The 19,687-nt window shown below is 33.5% G+C and overlaps 1 protein-coding gene across 1 annotated transcript; it reads right to left on the reverse strand.

Moving 5' to 3' along the window:
- LOC130622337 (V-type proton ATPase subunit F-like) lies at positions 1-9,856 on the reverse strand. The gene is made up of 6 exons (XM_057437795.1): positions 9,819-9,856; positions 2,741-2,831; positions 2,587-2,668; positions 1,804-1,886; positions 1,206-1,328; positions 1-724 (listed from the first exon to the last, which is right to left on the reverse strand). Exons 2-6 carry the CDS (start codon positions 2,789-2,791, stop codon positions 695-697), a joined length of 369 nt encoding a protein of 122 aa, XP_057293778.1. The 5' UTR covers positions 2,792-2,831; positions 9,819-9,856; the 3' UTR covers positions 1-694.
- Between the last annotated feature and the right edge of the window lie 9,831 nt (positions 9,857-19,687).

A 19,687-nucleotide genomic window follows, 5' to 3' on the forward strand; every position in this document is an offset into this window, starting at 1 on the left:
TTTGTATTTTATATAAGTTATATATTTAATAATGCAGATATATAATTTTTGATATGTAAATAAACGTAGTAATAATGAATTGTACGTAAAAAAGTGACTTCAAGTATATTTTGTCTATAACACCAGTTAATATGTAATACACTCAACCCCAGTAACTTGAACACCGGGTAACTCGTACATTCGTTAACTCGACCCGTTTTTCGGTACTTGACCCATTTTCTGAGAAAATCGCTTTAACTCGAACTAAAATGAAGCTTCCGTTAAGTCGAATTAGTCTAGAATGAGGTCATTCTAGACTAATTCGACTTAACACAAGTTGTTTATAGTTCGACTTAACTCGAAAATTTGTTAAGTCGAACTATTTTCCTTAGTCCCTTGGAGATTCGAGATATCAGGAGTTAACTGTACTGACGAAATAGTTGATACAGATAAGGATTTTTCTCGCATTGTAAAATAATGCTTCTTTTCGAAACTCTTTTGTAACGCTTCAAATAAATGTTTAGTTTTTAAACATGAAGAACTAATTTAAAGAAGCAGTTTTATCTAGCTTTGCTATCATACCTTTTTGCACTAACAAATGGAAGCATGCTCATTGAGTTGTTTTCATTTTAAATTTCCCGAAGTGGTTACCAGAATGTTAATCAACAAAAAATAAATTAGAAAAACTTCTTATGATGAATATTGTAGACTTTTCTTAGCGCAACTCATCAGCACTGAACATTCCCTAAAAAGAAAATTAGGAATAATTATGAAGTATTTTGTGAGTTCAAACAAAAAAAGGTTCAATCAGTACTGCAGTAATACCAGGCAGTCTCAACTGTAAAAAGCCAGATTGTCACAAGTTCTATCCAAAGGTAGTTCACGTGACTATCCAATTTTACTTGCTCAGCCAAATTGGCTCTGGGGTTTTAGGGCCAAAAAAAATCATAGTTGAAAATTTTTACCAGTTCTAGACATCGAAATTCAAATTTAGATGGGCATAACTGACTCTGTCCCCAAATTAGTACTTAACTTAATTTAGGTTCAATTAAACAAATGTTAATAATCCAAATTAGTGCTCCGTATTTTGATTGCATTTAATTTTTTCAGATTTAACCTTCATGAAAACGAGGTTCGTATTATGGATTGTAAAATTATCAAACAGCAGCATATCTGGAAGTGGTAGGGATAACCTTGACAAAAGAATAAAATAAATAAAAGGTTACCTTGGCTCTTTTTAATATTGAATCTTTTGATGAATCGTATGGAAAATCTTTTGACGGAATTTCCAGGACAGTAGGTATGGGTGCCAAATGATTGTCTATCACGTGACGTATTTCCTCAGCTATCTACAAAACACACGATTAGAATATAAAAAACAAACATTAATCCATGATAAGAAACCGTTTTATAGCACCAAAGTTCTCAAAAATTCTCGACAGAAGGTTAATACGTTGTGGTACCACCTTGGTATATACTTAGCACAGTTTACTTTCAGTGCAGTGAACTCAAAATTAAAAGAACTTTTAACATGCAAAATATCGTATAGTCATTGTGCAATCTATGATAAGTTCAAATGGTGCGAATGTAATATACTAATTGTGGCAACAGAACTTCAAACGCAAATTCTTATCTGAAACAGTGGAAAAAAACATGTAAACAGAAATTTGACGACACCAAGATAAAAAAAAATAGCTAACATCAAAGTCAAAGTGCAAGCAAAAGAGTAGAAGCATGAGAAAAAAAATTGCTACACTTTATTTCTTAGCAAGTATGAAAATTTGAGAAATGATAAAAAAAAACAAATCGAAAAACAACACTAACCTTTTGCGTGATCAGAATGATAGCAACGTCTTGTCGAGCAGCAAACTTGTTGAATGCTTCTTCAATCTCATGAATAGTTGAATCTGACAAAAGATTAAACTAAATGATTTGATGAAGACAACAGAGGTTGGACACTTCGCCAAAAAAGTAAGATATATCTCTGAGGTTTTTTCAAATGGATTTTAGCTGCTATGCCAAAACAAGAAGGTGTTACACTATACAACGAGCTACCATTAAATATTCGTAAAATTTAAAATTTTAATTTGTTTAGGAAAAATGTTTTGAAGATTTTTAACCTTTGATTTGATTTGATTTATATCCGATAGTCCCATACTCCATTTGATAGTACGGAGTGTTCTGTTTGATTTAACGTGCTTATTTTTCCTGCTGAAACTTAACTTCAGTTGTGATATTTTATTTGTAGCCTATTAGTTTCATAAACAGACATTTACCGTTTATTCTATCATCTCACACACAATCTGGCAGTTTTAGCTAATTTTAAGACTTTTTAACTAATTTTAATTTTTAATGCTTATATAATATATATTTTTACCTTACTATAATTTGATTTTGATTATTAAAGACAGGACGTTTGTTAATAGCAATATTATATATATTTAAAGTATCAATAAAAAACATTTCTAATTTTCAGATAAAAAAAAATTTGTTACTGTAATTACTGCCTAGGTTGCAAGATCCAAAACTATTTGAAAGTAAATAAAATTTGTGTAATAAAAATAGATACATAAAATTGGGTAGTGTTTCTATGACCAAATTTGTTACCTTTAGTTACAACAAAGAAATTCTTTTGACGTTTCATGTTGACTTCACCAATACCTCCTAACAGAAAACCAGTGCATGTATCCTAAAAGTTATATGATTCAATTAGGAATTGGACAAGTAGAGATTTGGATTGTTTATCTCTCATAATACTCACCTGATCTCCAATAACTGCTATTAATTTTCCTTTTGTTAATTTTCCAGCCATTATGTGATATTAATTATACTTATCAACAGTTTTAGTGAACCTGAAAGACAAAAATTATACCAAAGTCCTATTTAAAAGGTAATATATAATAAGTATTATATAATTAGTGTTTAGCACATATATATCCTTTGAATAATAAAGCTGTATTTATAAATAAGGAAGAATTTTTATGATTTGCTGCAAATTTTTTCCAGTATCCAGTTTTATACCCCATATGTTAAATCAGACACTAAAAAACAATAAGGCAGACATCAAGAATATTCAGTGTTAGAGTCATCCAATGTCACCACAAAGACATTACCTACCAAGTATCATTGTGCTTTGCTTTAAAAAGCTGGTTCAAGTACCAAAGGTGGTGATAATTAGTTTAAAATAGTGAACAAAAGCTTCTTTTATATGTGACCTGTATTGATGGCTGAGACTTTTTATAAGTTTTGGAGTTTCTTATTCATTGACCGACTCAAATGACTCTTAAAGGGAACCAAAGGTATAAAATGATGTTGGACTTAAATTATAGAGCTTAAAGAATTTTAAAAGCATTTTTGTTCTTAAAATATTCACGTTTAAAAGAAATTCAGATTTAATTATGCTGCATAATTTATGATGTCACAGTTAAGCAATAGCACATTTTGATATTTTCTGTCATCAGTAGTTTTAGACCTGTTAAGGGGAGTGCATTCAAACTTTATCAATGCATAGATATTATAAAGGTGAATTGTTTGACATTAAATTATTGCCAAAATGACACTCATTTGCTCTTCCCAAGCCTCCTAATTTTGTGCTGATGACACCATAACATGGGATATATAACAAGGTTTTTGTCAAAATGGATTAACCTAAACACCCTCTCCCCTAAAACAGTTAGTCTGTTTTGCAAGATAAAAGTTTTTTGTCAATCTGAACCTCATCTTTGATAAAACCTTTGGGAAAAGGAAGAAAGAAAAGAGAAAATCCAGAAAGCAAAATATGTAAAATATATATAAAAAACAATGTAGCCATGGAGAGCTAGTACAATGGCTGCTATGATTTAAACACTTCTTTTCTGTATTGACACTTTTTTCAGCATTAATCGTCCCTCTGCACTTGTCCTGAAACTTTCTCTTAACAATTCAATCAAAAAGTCTGGTCCACAAATTTTATTCCCATAGCTTGTTGTATATTTTTTCACTTTTCGAAAGAAATATGCTTAGCTTCACCTGTCTCAGTTTCCATATTGTAGCAGGTTCCAGTAAGCATGTGCATAAATAAAAAATACTTGCATCAATTCGGCTTAGTAATAGAGTAGTTAATTTTAATAATGAAAAAATGGATGCCATTTTTTATAATTATTTTAGTGTACACAAAGCAGACTATTGAAATGAATAAAGAGATACCAATAAGAATACCAAAAAGTGTTTTTAGCTAACGTTTGTTGTCTAATATATATACAATATACATTCAAACATATACATAAAATTATAATTATTATTTGTCTTTTATAGGTGAAATGTTTATAAAGTTCCAGAAATAAACAAGCAGCTTGACAGGCAAAAAAATATGACCACATAGGCTAAATTTACTATTTACATTAATTTATAGAATAATATATATAATATAAATAACTTGGTTAAAAAAACAATTTATTTTCACAAAGCTTTTCGTAGTCTAAGTTACATTATCAAGTATATATGTATATAGTATATTATATAATAATACACTGCATCTGTGACAGGCATAGTGGGTGTTTTTTTTCTTCTTTTATGGTGTCGAAAAAGGCATATCTTAGATGTTATACTTGATGTGGACATTCATAATAATATAGATTTTTATGTTGTGATAAATATACATGCAGGCGACGGACAGTGGACCAAGGTACAACTTACTTGGGCCTTTACAGACCCGAATTGGGTCTGTTAATACTTTGAGTTTATGGAAGAGAAGGTGTGTCTCAAGGGAGTGCAGATAAGCGGCAAATACCTGCAAATATAAGGCGGTTGTCTTCAGAAAACACCTGCACTATCCGGAACTCGCCCAAATTTGCCTGGAGCATTTTCTGTATAAATTTTTTGGTACCATGCAGACAGTTAGAAAAAGGCACTTGAAGAAAAAGATGAAAAAGTTTATATATAAGTTAGGCAGACAACACAAATATTTGGTGTTAGAGTCGCCTGACCAACCGCATTTTTTGATCGAAATTTTAATATTACTGAGTCTGAAAAGCTAGAATGACAAAAAAAAATTATATATACACTAGTCTTCCCACAGTTGTTACCCACAATTATTATTATGCTTAGCGTATGATCCGCCAACTCAGTGAATCCGATAACTCCGTGAAACCGCTTTCAAAGCCCACAACAACTTACCACAGCTCTGTCTAGCATTTTTAATGAATGAATATGATTCAGGGGGATTGATACTACCACTTAATCATTTTAGGGGTGTCGGAACTCGCACATGACAAAAATGTGGCGGTAAGTTCAGCCGGCTACACCTTTTTGTGATTTCCAAGTCAAGCGCGACGGTGGTCATTTTTGATATATATTGTTATCTCAGTTAATTGATTATAATTATGGTCATGTTATATATACCTTTTCTGCAGGTCTAATAATTCGAGAATGTTTTCTAATGAATATTTTAATTTTTAAAATATTTTTGCTAGTCATCAGAAAGCAAACGTGTTTTTCAAATTTCACAGAGTTGAAGGATCCATCACGGCATTATCGGATGATACTACATGTCGGATCCGGCTTATTTGTCCACAAATAAATGTATTTTTTTCTTGTCATACCCCCTGAACGATCCGTGGCAGATAGCGCTACGATAATAAAAGTTGGAAATAACCAATATGTTGACGATATGGATATAAGGACGTTAAATGTGTTTTTTTCACGGAGTTGGCGGATTATACGCTAGCTTTAAAATGCAAAAAGGTTCCTGTGTGTAGTTGAGGACTTTGCTAAAACATGTAGTAAGTTTTATTTTAAATTCTAGTCTTTTAAATATTTGTGGTGAATCTTTGAGTGTTTTTGTGGTGAATTTTTGGGTGCTTTTTTTTAATAATAATAATAATAATAATAATAATAATAATAATAATAAATATTTAAAGTGGCTAGCCCAGAAAATCACAAAAACCTATAGTTAGTGGATTGTTTCCACTGGGGGCCACTAAAACAAAAAAGAAACAAAAAATGATAAACCTTAGACTGCCTCAGCTCAATCAAACATAGTAACATTTATAATCTGTGAAAATTGAAAAGAAAAAGAAAAAAAAAAAATTAAAAAGTTAAAAAGTGATCTCCATTAGAATTTGCCAAATACATTAGAGATGAAGTCTTAAACGAAAGCAGACTTTCATCACAGGTCACTTGGTCTGGAAGATTATTCCACACTTTTGCAGCTCTAAATGGGAAGGCTTTTTTGCCAAATTCTGTGTTGACCAAGGGAAGTGTGAACCTGTTTTTTGAAGCTCCTCTTGTTTGATGATTATGACAGTTTTTTGTCAAAAGGAATTTTGAGCGCATGTAATCAGGAGCAATGTGATTCGTGGCTTTGAAAACTAATATGGCATCGTTTTTGATGAGTAAATTATTCATTGAATATTCCCTCTCTTTCCCAAGAAAGGTACAAACACATTTTAATCGTTTTTCTAGTTTTCCCAATCTACCTTGGGTGGCACAAGCCCATGCCGCGGAGCAGTAGTTGAAATATGGCATGACAAGTGCATTAATTAAAAGGTTTTTTGTGTGAGGTGTTAAACAGGATGCAATGGTTCTAATTTTAGAATATTTAATTAGTATTTTTCTATTTATGTCATTAATGTGCTTTTCCCATTGCATTTTTTGATCAAATGTTACCCCAACATATTTAACTTTTTCGCTCCTCTTCAAAGGAATACCCATATAGTTGATAGTTTTGTTCTCAACTTTTTTTAACTGGCTGTGGTTGCCGAAAAAGATTGTTTCATTTCTGTGTTTTAATAGTCATTTTGTTATTATTCAGCCAGAGGTCGACTTGCGAAAGTTCTAACTCGACCTGGGAGACAAGGGTATCCAAGTTTTTATGAGACGAAATAATTATTGTATCATCTGCATATAGATGGTGGTAGTTTGAATTGATGACAGATTTTAAGTCATCAATATACAAAAGAAAGAGCAGGGGCCCCCACACAGATCCCTGCGGCACCCCAAAAGCGTCTTCATGAAGCAGATCTGATCCTGTGTCGTTTACAAGAGTCAGCTGCATTCGGCCCGTTAAGTAGGACACGAACCAGTCAAAGGCAGCATCTCTGATGCCAAAACACCATAGTTTTTTTTAACAAAATTTTATGATCAACAGTGTCAAAAGCTTTTTTAAGGTCAATGAGCACAGCACAAACAAAGTTGTTGGTCGAGCTCAGTAAGAATAAAATCAGAGACATCGACTACTGCAGTTTCTGTGGAAAAGAGTTTTCAAAATCCGGACTTTCTGTCTTTCAGGAAGTTGTGCTCAGAAATAAAATGAGACATTTGCTCATGCACTAACTTTTCAAAAATTTTCATAGGAATTGGCAAAATGGAGATAGGCCGATAATTAGTAGGATCTGTTTTATGGCCACTTTTAAAAATAGGCGAGACCCTTTTAGTCTTCCAACATTTAGGTACATAACCAGTAAATAAAGAATTGTTGAAAAGACTTGATAAATAAATACTTAAAACTGACGAATCTGCTTTTAGCAGTCGTGAACCAATTCCGTCCAAGCCTGTAGCTTTATTAAGTTTTAGTAAACTAATTATTTTTTCGACACTTTTGGTCTCAATACGAGCCCACGGAAAATCGTGTCCGCTAACAGGTGGATTAACATTAGTAGTGTCAGAAGAAAATTTAGAGGCTAGTTTGGCACCAACACTGACAAAAAATGAATTGAATGTGTTGGAAATTTCTTTTGGGTGAGAAGTACCGACTGATAGCCTTGTGGTAGAGCGTTCGCTTTCAGTGCGGGAGGTCTTGTGTTCAAACCCCGGCCGAGTCATGCAAGAGACTATAAAAGTGTGAATCTATCCTTTCTGCTTAGCGCTCAGCATGAGAATAGGATTGATATCTTAGGCGGTTGTCTAGTTGAGCAATTGCTGTGCTTCCACAACTTTCGTAGCTCGAATGGGAGCTTTAAATGCGCTAGGACCCCCTTCGCAGGACCCTCGTTGATAGCAGTACCAATAGGAACTGAAGAGGCTATCCTGGGTAAATAATAGTAATAATAATAATAAAAGTTTCTGTACCATCGTTTTGGACTACTTGTTTTATCGAGGTAGTATTGCCTGACTTATCAGGAACCAGTTTTTTTAGGGTTTTCCAAAGTTGTTTTGGCCGTTTTTGAAAGTCCTGCAAAACGTCATTATATATAGTACTCGTTTTTAAGTCGATTTTTGAGACCTATTACCTGGTTCCTTTTTTGTTTGAAAGCTTCCCAGTCTATGATGGATTTTGTTTTTGATGCTTTCCGTTTCAAGAAGTCTCTTTCTTTGATGGCTATTATTAATTCATCAGTGACCCATGCCTCAACACGGCCGGAAAATCTATGTGTTTTTGAAAGTCACTGTTTTAACATTTTTATTCAGTTTCTCACATGCTTCATCAAGGTCATCATAATTATTAAAATATGACCAGTCTAAATTCCTGAGGTCCTTCAGAAAAGCATCTTCACTGAAGTTCTTGTAGCTACGAACCTTGCATGTTTTAGGTTCAAATTTTGGCCTTTTGAATTTTCTGATCACATAACTAAATTGTGATCACTGATGCCTAAATCCATGACACCAGTTTTAGAAATACAAGAACTGTTAGAAAGTATCAAGTCTATAAGAGTGCTACTCTTTTCAGTAACACGAGTTGGCTCCGTAATATGTTGTTTTAGGAAAAGAGTGGAGCATAATTCTTTTATTTTGGAGGAAAGAGCATATTTTGAAAGCATGTTACAGTTAAAATCTCCCAAGATAAAAACTTCTTTTTCTTTTGGGAGCTTGTTAAAACACTGTTTAAAATGAGTACACAGGTTTTCGGTACTCTGCAAATCACTACCTCCAGGTGGCCTGTAAACCCCACACACGTAAATAGGTTTAGTTTTTTTCAGGCACACTTTCACCCATAGTGATTCAACATTTTCGAAGTAAAGGTGTTTCAAAAGGTGGCTATCCAAGTTTTCATTAACAAAAATTAGAACACCCCCACCTCGTCTATTCCGATCATTCCTATAACAAACATAGCCATTAATTTTAACGTCATTGTCAGTGATGGTGTCATCAATTTTGGTTTCACAGATGGAGAATACATCAAGTTTTGTTTGATGTAGCAGAAGTTTAACATAGTCTAGTTTGGATGAAAGACCATTAATGTTGAGATGGGCCATTTTTAAGCCCTTCCCATTTCTGATTGCCTCAAATTCAAAGTTTTCATCAATAGTAATATTGATGTTGTCCGGAATTTCGTCACCAAATGACTCCTCATTAGCAAAGGGCAAATTACGAGAAAGACAGGGACTGCAAACGAAAAACAGTTTATCTTCAGGAGTCTTTGCTTCTTGTAGTAACCATTAGCTAAAGCTAGCAAATTTTTAAGTTAAACATGACTTATTTCGAGCATTCATGGGTGTCTATGCTGGATTTCTTCAGGTGAATACTTGAATTTCTTTCAAAATATCGAACTCGCTCGAAAACAACCACACTTTTTACGGCGTAACACCCTTGTCCCTTGTGTAGTGTTTTTCATTCACACTTTAAAGAAAAGTGTTTCAAATAAAAACAAAGTTTTCTGATGGAAGAAGAGAAGTATTTTGACCAAGAAGAGAAGTGTTTTTATTAAGAAGAGAAATAAGCCATAGGGGCCATCGCTAGTTAGCTAGGTAGCTATATAGCTAATGCTCTAGCTACGTAAAAGTTCCAGAAAAAAACAATAACGTCGTGGACGAACTCGAAATAATTTTAGGGGTTTACTTGCTTTACTCTGGACACTTTATGAGTACTGTGGATACATTGATGCCGTGGGGAAGCTTTTGTGGCATTTCTGCACACATACGTACCTAGCTAGCTACCGACAACATACAAAAACTCTTTTAAGAGGCGACAGACAAATGTCGTTAATATCATCCACTGCTCTTGCTGCAATTACGAAACGACTAGGTTTCTCGACGACCCAGGGCCTTAAAAATGTTCATCCAGCACATAGTCATAAGAAAGAGAGATAGTCTGGGTACCGCCGTGATTGAGCTCCGCTCCGGTATCTGACTCGCGTTCGGAAATTTTCTAGTGCCCAGTCTACTTTTAGGGGGACCAAAAATTCAAAAACAGGCGGGAAGCTTTGTATGCTAGGTACTTTGCAGAAGTTTACCTGGATTTTTTGGTATTATAAACTATGGTTGGAGCTAATTGTTCAGTGTTTGGTTGCTCTAGCTCCCGTAGAACAAGTGGAATTTCTATTTTCAAAATTACTCAAGCGAATGACGAGTACAACGCATCCTGGAGAGACAAGCTAGTCGCTGTGATAATCAAAGATCGCGTTATTGATAAACAGTTGAGAGCACAAATAGATAAACGTAATTTGTGAGAAGCATTTTCTACAAAGCCAGATAGTACAACGTAAGTGTGATTCAATACACTTTCAGATATTTCAACTACAGAAAAAGGATATTTCACATATAATAATCACGACTGTGATAATAATGCATATATAATAATTTCTTCTAGATGATAAAAGAAAAACACTCATTCCTGGTTCCATACCAACATTGAATTTTCCAGAGAAAAGTATTCCTGCTTCAAGGTATATATATATATATATATATATATATATATATATATATATATATATATATATATATATATATATATATATATATATATATATATATATATATATATATATATATATATATATATATATATATATATATATATATATATATATATATATATATATATATATATATATATATATATATATATATATATATATATATATATATATATATATATATATATATATATATATATATATATATATATATATATATATATATATATATATATATATATATATATATATATATATATATATAACTATAGCTATATTTACATTTACAAAACATGTCACATCAGTCAAGTATATAATGTTTGTGTTTACTCTTTTACAGCACATCAGTCAAACCACGACCTTCAGCAAAAAATATTGCAGAGAAAAAGTTAAATACAACAGTGGAACCGACCACCCATATATGCTATCAATCGTTCGAGAATTTTGTAAATCGAGCCAAAATGCTTAAGCTTCCTTGTGGTTGGAATTTGGATATATCTGCTGCTGATGCAGTAAAAGTTTGGGCATGTGACAATATTCATGTCAATCCTAAGTTGGAAATATATGTTGATGACTCATTATCATTCACTATCCGTGGATACACTTGGAGTCTTCCTGACCATCACAATATTTATAAACTTTATAAACGATCAGTCCGAAATATCACTTTATCAAACTTGATCAGAGAGATTTCGAAATATCAAAATTGTCCTGGGGTTACCGATTCATCCATTTCCCAAACATTGTACTTCAACAAACACACCATCTCCAAAAAATTCACAATACATTCAGATGAAAGTCCATTACAACAAACCGTATTCATTCGTTCTCTGGATTGCATGTTATTGAATTTGGACGGTGATATATGCATACAATGTACTAGTTTCGTAAAAAAAGCACATATTTCAGTGAAACGCACATCCTCAAATCTAAATATTCCTGCTAAGTTAAATGCACCAATTGCATTCACATCACCAGAGCGTGTGTTATTGAGACTTCGCGAAGAACGTAGTGAGAAAAAAGCATTGCAAATAGAAAACATATTACTAAAACATGAGATAAAGTTACTACAAGAAGAAATATCTGCATCATCCATCTCTGTCAGTTCTGATCTTGGTTCGGATTTCAAAACGATCATGTCCAATGCTGATCCATCAAAAGTTTCTCCATTCATGAAATTTTTTTGGGAGGAACAACAAAAATATCTATCCTCAACAAAAACTGGTGTGCGTTACCATCCAATGTCTCTTGTGACTATGTCCAGCAGGGCCATTTGCGTGTTTTTACCAAATCCACCCCCACAGCGCCTGTTTTCTCTAAAAAAGATACAAAATGCCCTGGGACAAGGTTGCCACACACTTTACCACAAAACTCTCGTTTGCCCTCTGTCTCACTTTTTTAAATCGGGCGTCACAAGCATCTCGCCGTCCCCCGATACAACAGACCTCATTTTAAATAATGTTTTAATGAACTTTCCCCCAAAAAAGATGTTTTTATCTTTGGAGATTTAAACTGTAACATGATTTCAAAATATGCCCTTTCCTCCAAGATAAAGGAATTATGTTCCATTTTTTTCCTAAAACAACATAATACGGAGCCAACACGTGTTACAGAAAATAGCAGCACTCTTATTGACTTGATTCGTTCTAACAGTTCTTGTATTTCTAAAACTGGTGTCATGGCTTTAGGCATCAGTGATCACAATTTAGTTTTGATGATTAGAAAATTTGAAATGCCAAATTTAAACCTAAAACTATCAAGGTTCGCAGCTACAAGAACATCAGTGGAAATATTTTTTTAAAGGACTTCACGAATTCGGACTGGTCATTTTTTAATAATTATGGTGGCTTTAATATGAAGTTTGTGAGAAACCGAATAAAAATATTAAAACAGTGACTGACAAACATGCCCCTTTCAAAAACACATAGATTTTCCGGCCGTGTTGAGGCATGGGTCACTGTTCAATTAATAATAGCCCATTCTCGACCCCAGAGCTCTTTAAGATAAACCTTGAAAATTTCGAGGTTTTAATCTCAAAGAGCTCTAGGAACGGGAATTATAATAACCATGAAAAAAACGTCTTAAAACAGAAGCATCGAAAAAAACCATCATAGACTGGGAAGCTTTCAAACAAAAAAGAAACCGGGTAACAGGACTCAAAAATCGACTCAAAAACGAGTACTAAAATGACGTTTTGCAGGCCTTTCAAAAACGGCCAAAACAACTTTGGAAAACACTAAAAAAGCTGGTTCCTAATAAGTCAGACAATACTACCTCAATAAAACGAATAGTATAAAACAATGGTACCAAAAAGTCTCTTTCAAAAGAAATTTCAATTTTCTTCTGGCACTACTAATGTTAATCCAGCTGTTAGCAGAGACGATTTTCGGTTTTGAGATCAGGAGTGTTGGTGCTAAACTAGTTTCAAAGTTTTCTTTTAGCACTACTAACGGAAATCCACCTGTAAGCAGACACGATTTTTAGTGGGTTCGAAAAAATAATTAGTTTACTAAAACTTTATAAGGCTATATGCTTGTACGGAATTGGCAGGTTCGTCAGTTTCAAGTATCTATAGATCAAGTCTTTTCAACAAATCTTCTTTTTGGTTATGAATGTTGGACTAAAAGAGCCTCGCTAAGACTAAAAGAGCTTCGCCTATTTTTAAAAGTGGCATAAAACAGATCCTACAAATTATCGGCCTATTCTACCAATTCCTATAAAAAATTTTAAAAGTTAGTGCATGAGCAAATTTCTCATTTTATTTCTGAGCACAACTTCCTAAATGACAGAGAGTCCGGATTTCGAAAACTCTTTTCCACAGAAACTGCAGTAGTCGATGCCTCTGATTTTATTCTTACTGAGCTCGACCAACATAACTTTATTTGTGCTGTGCTCATTGAACTCTTAAAAAGGCTTTTGACATTATGGATCATAAAAAATTAGATGCTACTTTTGATTGCTCCGAGACCTACTTAACAGGTGCAATGCGGCTGGCTCTTGTGAACGACTCCAGATCAGATCTGCTTCGTGAAGACGCTTTCGGGGTGCCGCAGAGACCTGTGTTGAGCCCCCTGCTTTTTCTTTTGTATATTGATGACTCAAAATCTGTCATCAATTCAAATTACTACCATCTATATGCAGATGATACAATAATTAATTCGTCTCATAAAAACTTAGATACCCTTGCTCATAGACGACCTATGGCTGAATAATAACAAAATGACTATACAGACAAAACTGAAACAATCTTTTTCGGTAACCACAGTTAGTTAAAAAAAATTTGAGAACAAAACTATCAAGTATATGGGTATTCCTTTGAAAAGGAGGGAAAATTAAATATCTCGGGGTACTATTTGATCAAAAAATGCAATGATAACAGACAAAAATAGAAAAGTACTAATTCAATAGTCTAAAATTAGAACCATTGCATCTTGTTTAACTCCTCACACCAAAAACTTGTCATGATCTCATTGCTTCTGATTACATGTGCTCAAAACTTCTTTCTTGCAAAAAACTGCCACAATCACGAAACAAAAGGAGCTTCAAAAAACAGGTTCACACATCTCTTGGTCAACACGGAATAGTCAAAAAGGCCTTCCCGTTTAAAGCTGGAAAGGTGTGGAATAATCTTCCAGACTAAGTGACCTGTTATGGAAGTCTGCTTTCTTTCAAGACATAATGGAGATCACTTTATACTTTTTGTTTATAATTCTTTTTCTTCTAATTCTTTTATAAAATATGTTACTATATTTGATGGAGCTAAGGCGGTCTAAGATTTATCATTTTTGTTTTTGTTTTTCGTTTCAGTGGCCCTCAGTAGAAACAATCCACTAACTATAGGGTTTTGGGATTTCTGGGCTAGTCACTTTGAATATTTATAATTATTATTATAATGCTTTGTGGAAATTATGCAGTATCGAAGGAGGCCTGACCATGGTTGGGACCCCTAGGTTGGCTAAAACATACTTAAATTCTGAAATATTGCGCAAGAAAACCTTCACAAAATGCAGGAGATTGCATATAGAGATATAAAAACGGCATATTTTATGTACCATATATTTTTAAAATAAGCAATAGTAACATCGAAGCAAAATAAAGATAATGCAGAGGAAGGTTATAGTATATGACAACTACCTGTCCCCGTTTGTAAATATTTCCGAATACTCGCTTTCTGGGGGGAGGGGGGGGGGGGGGCTATAGCCTAAAAAAAGAGGCAGCCTTCTTCTCTTCGGTTTTCTCTTTTCAGTGATCAACAACTTGTCTCTGTGATACATCACATGATAAAAATTGGGACTAAAGATAAAATATATGAAATATTACGGCTGCGTAACAGCGCTGGTGTAAGCACAAATATAAGAAATGGACCCCTATTTTCTTGTTTGGCGGGTTATTTATTTTTTTTAGTAAATTTTAGCGTAACGCCAGGTTTAACACAATGCATGAGCCATAACAAAGTGACCAGTGATTTTTGTGCCGTGGACTTACATAGGCACTCCTCACACAAGTGTATTATAATATAGGATATCTTCCATTTTAAAGATTTCGCCCGCGTGTGTAATGCTAGTGGCATCGGAAATTAAGAAGAGCCCTGAGAACGAGGTTGATCATCTCAACCCCTTGTTAAGATACGGCTAAATGAAGAGTAACACACCCTAATTAATAAATTTCCACACGACTATCCAACTTCAATTATGATCCGTAGTACACTTAGAGGACAAGCAAACAACAAAAAATCTCAAAATCGCCCCGGGGGGTCGTTCAAACCAGTCCGTTAAACGTAAACACTCTCCCACCGATGTACATATGCTATGATCATTAGCATCCGCTAAGAGCAAGCAAACAAAGAAAAAACCTAAATAACTGGTGACGAGAGGTTGGTCGTTTATAAACAAACCAGTCAGGCTATCCAAGTACCTTACACTCTCTTCCACACGACACGATGTACTGTTCACCCCCGTGTGACGTTTTTAAATTATTTATTTACGTTTTTCCTAAATCCAGTGAACTCTCGCCTACATCAAGCAACGTGTATTCTTTTCAAAACAAGAGAAATCTCAGCCGTCGTGCTTTTCTTGGAGAGAATTGAGAAGAGGACAAGAAGTGTGGAAGCTTTAATGCAATTTGCCTTTTGCGACATTGAGATAACGGAGTGTATATTCTGCCGGTACCGGCGGAAATAGTAACACGCGTTAGTCGGACGGTACCGGCTGGTTAAGGAAGAAAATTATTCTGCCGGCAGTAAATTTCCCGCCAAATCGCGTACTTAACATCATTCAGACATAATCGTAATGGCGGATGATGTTGATGGTGCATTTACTGTTGGTGAAAAGTTTGCGAGCTATAAGGATTTATGTAATAAATTAGAACGTTTTAAAGCATCACACTTCGTAGATTTATGGATTAGAGATTCTCGGACAATAAAAGCTTCTCAAGGGAGAGTAAAGAAAACACTAAATCCTGAGTTAAAATATTATGAGCTAAAACTGTCTTGTGTTCATGGTGGTCGTAAATTTCACTCAGAAAGTTCAGGAAAACGCTCCTCGCAGTAAGTAGATATCAATAAGTTATTTATTTCTAGCTTTTTATTGAAAATAATTTCTGCATAGTATTAGTTTAGCAAGCTCTGTTCCTCTGTGTTCACCTAGCCTAGCTAGCTACTGTTCTTTTTTCTTTATTGCAGAACACTGAAGAATAACTGCCCATTTAGTATCAAGATTAGGGCATCTGCAGATGGCCAAACTTTAGAAGTAAAAGATATAGTTGATAAACATAATCATGAACTCAACCAGGTAACTGCTAGCTACACACAGTGGTACAATTTTTATGATAAACATCATTTACCTTTATGACGTTTCGCCACCCTGTTGTGGCGTATTTCAGAGATTAAACATTGCTGTACACTGACAATTACATATAAATGACTACTATATAATAAATACAATAAAATATTGAAACCTAATAATATAATAATAATAATATAATAGTAACAATAATAAAGTGTTCAGTCATATATAACTTAAGACGTAAAAATAATGTACAAAGTCAACTTAAAAATTGTTATGTTCGAAGGTATAGTTTAACGGAAAAACGGCATGGCTCTTGCCTTGCAGTTGCGGGTTCAATTCCTGCTGCCTTCATTTATTATCTGTATATACATAATAAAATTAAAAGTAATCTTTTTAATATAAATTTGTATAAATGAAAACGAAAGTGTAGACGAAGATGCGTTTCGAAGGATGGTCGAACAGGATCTTCCAAATTGCATAAGTGACGAATCATTCGATATAAAACTAATTAGGAGATTTTGCCTAAAAGAAACTTATGGTAAGCTGTGCAAATACATAAAAGATGCAGTTGAATCACGGAAAGAAAGTTTGTGTGGAAATTGTAAAGCAGAGTTGGTCGAACCACGTTCTTGTACAAGGTGCTTAGTCAGATACCACGACATTTGTTTTAATAGCACAGATGGAAATATTTGCTTTAGTTGTGAGAAATTTTTGAAAAAACGTAAGTTTTTTTACAAAAGTTTATAATACAGAAATCTATAATTATTTTGTCATTACATTCTCAAAATAATGTTACCATATTCCATTAGGAAAAGAGGAGATGGAAAAAGCAATTGAAGAAGGTATATAGCCGGCATCATATTTTTTTGCCACTTAACTCGCTTTAATTTTTTATTATTAGTCACTTCTGCTTCTTAGAACAACGTGAAAAAAAAAACTAGAAAGGTGGTTTTGTCATTGGCGGCTGCTGTTAAGAAAAATGGCACATGACGGAAGTTTGATGGATATTGTGCAAGAGTCAAGTGATCCTGATAACAATAAATTACTTGCGATTTGTAAGTACGAAGGGAAAAAGTACGCCCACGCGCTGGAAGAATTATTCAACACATTTCCGAAATTCGAAAAGGAGTATAAGTTATATGCCAATGATGAAACTGAACCAAAGGAAAAAATTTTACATTTTGTCCATCACGGTTATAAGGAGAGCTTTGACATTGGTAAAACTACCTGTGCTAGATTAGAACATATTGTTATGCGACTCGTCAATGCGTATAAGTCATGAACCGGTAACACGACTGATGTATTTTTATTTTTGTTCTAATTAACTTACTTGTGTTGGTTCAAGAACTTTCATTTTGTAAAAATTCAGAAAGTTTGGTATATGGAGATCTTTATCTTTATATACTGCAATTTTAATAGTACAGTTTTTAGTAGTGTTTGGTACACTTTACACGTTTTTTTTGTCTCCGTCATGTCGTGGAATAAAACCGGAGTTTTGTTTGCTTTGAGTTTTTTTGTATTTTTGCCACGATTATGTACTATATTTACTTTTTGCAAAATAATACCTTTTTGGTGTATTTATCGTGATTTCCGTTATTACTGCCGGCAGACTAATATCTCTCTTTATTCTGCCGGTAGTTGATTACTGCCGGCAGAATTAATAGCCCCCTTTATTCTGCCGGTAGTTACTGCCGGCAGACTATCTCTCTTTATTCTGCCGGTAGTTGGTTACTGCCGGCAGAATAAACACCCCTACTTATTCTGCCGGTACCGGCAGAATATCCACGTCCTTGAGATAAAGCCACATGATATAGCTCAATGAATTTTTTTTGCAATTATATTTAAGCTTGCTACCACCAAAGGCAAGGAGTTTCTTAGCTTTTTAGCTATCTAAACTTAAGACTCTGCTCTTCTGGCTGACATTGGTTGATTCTGGTTCATTAGATGTTGTTTGTGTGGATGAGTAAAAATAAAGGACTGTAGTGTAGCAAAAAATCTTTCCCCCAAACTAGCTTTCCCCCAACCCAACTTTAGACGAGACTAGCCTGTCAAAAGACAGGTTGACTTGTTTGCAGTTGGGATGGCCCATCTATTAACAGGCCCTTGGAAAAATGAATGTAAATTGGTCTTAAGTTTATAGAGGCCCAACTACTAACAAAATAATGGGGCAAATGCAACTTTATACAAAGAAAAGACTGACTGCCCTGAAAGATCAGCTAGTAAGTAAGTAAGTAAGTAAGTAAATACATTTATTTGTTAAGTTAGATTACAAAAAATAAACTTTTTTAAAAAAAATAAATTGTCTAGAGTATAAATAATGCAATAATCTAACCTAACAGGAGAGCTAGTCAAATAGATAAATCTAATCAAGAACTAGCCCCCCTGTCAACAAAAAAAAAATAAGATAGACATATATATATATATATACGTAGTAGAAATAAATTAGACAAAACAAACAAAAAAAAAACACAAGAAAAACAAACAAAAAATCAATAAATGAAATAAGATAAACAAAAATTAAACAAAATTAAATAAAAAAATATAGCTATATATATACAAAAAATAAATAACTAATTAAACTTAAATTTAAATTTAAGTGTAGCAAATAAATTATTAGTTTATATATATTCCTTATAAGTATTTACTTAACAATTGATTTGTAATTATTTTTTTGCACTGGTTTTTGGATAGTGATGACAGCTTTTCATCACTGTGTTGGTTATTAATTGTATTCCAGCAACAAATTGATTGATATTTTATACTATAAATTCCATACCAAGTGGTACTAACATTTGGAAGTATTAGGTTATTGTTTGATGCATTTCTAGTATTATGGGTATGAGTATTTGTAACCAGAGTGAAAATGCCTTGCAGAGGTTTAGGCAAATTTTTATGATAATGATCATACGCAAATAAAAAGTCTTTCAGCTTAATTGTGTCAGGAAAAGTAAGTATTTTGGATTTATTAAATAATAGAGAAGTAGGGCTGTTTGCAGGTTTGAAGTTCATAATTTTAATTGCTTTATTTTGAAGGGAGATAATTCTATTCAGGTAGGTGCTTTTGTTATGTCCCCATATTTGACATCCATAAGTTAGATGTGATGAGAAGATAGCATGATATATATTAGTTAAAATATTAAAGGAAACATAGTGTCTTATTTTAGATAATATCCCAATGGATCTGGATAGTTTTACTTTAAGATTATCTATGTGTATATGCCATTTTAAATGTTTGTCCAGAGTGATCCCTAAATATTTAATAGATTCAGAAGGTAAAATTTTATGGCCATTGATTTTTATTTTGATATCATAG

This window comes from Hydractinia symbiolongicarpus, chromosome 12, assembly GCF_029227915.1.
Source record: "Hydractinia symbiolongicarpus strain clone_291-10 chromosome 12, HSymV2.1, whole genome shotgun sequence".
In the NCBI taxonomy this organism is placed as follows: domain Eukaryota; kingdom Metazoa; phylum Cnidaria; class Hydrozoa; order Anthoathecata; family Hydractiniidae; genus Hydractinia; species Hydractinia symbiolongicarpus.

Excerpts from the sequence above, each read along its gene's own strand:
- LOC130622337 (XM_057437795.1), bottom strand. The coding sequence starts at position 2,791 with ATGGCTGGAAAATTAACAAAAGGAAAATTAATAGCAGTTATTGGAGAT. Across the intron at positions 2,669-2,740 it reads TAGCAGTTATTGGAGATCAG|GATACATGCACTGGTTTTCT; the intron begins GTGAGTATTATG and ends TATAACTTTTAG. Across the intron at positions 1,887-2,586 it reads TTTCTTTGTTGTAACTAAAG|ATTCAACTATTCATGAGATT; the intron begins GTAACAAATTTG and ends ATCTTTTGTCAG.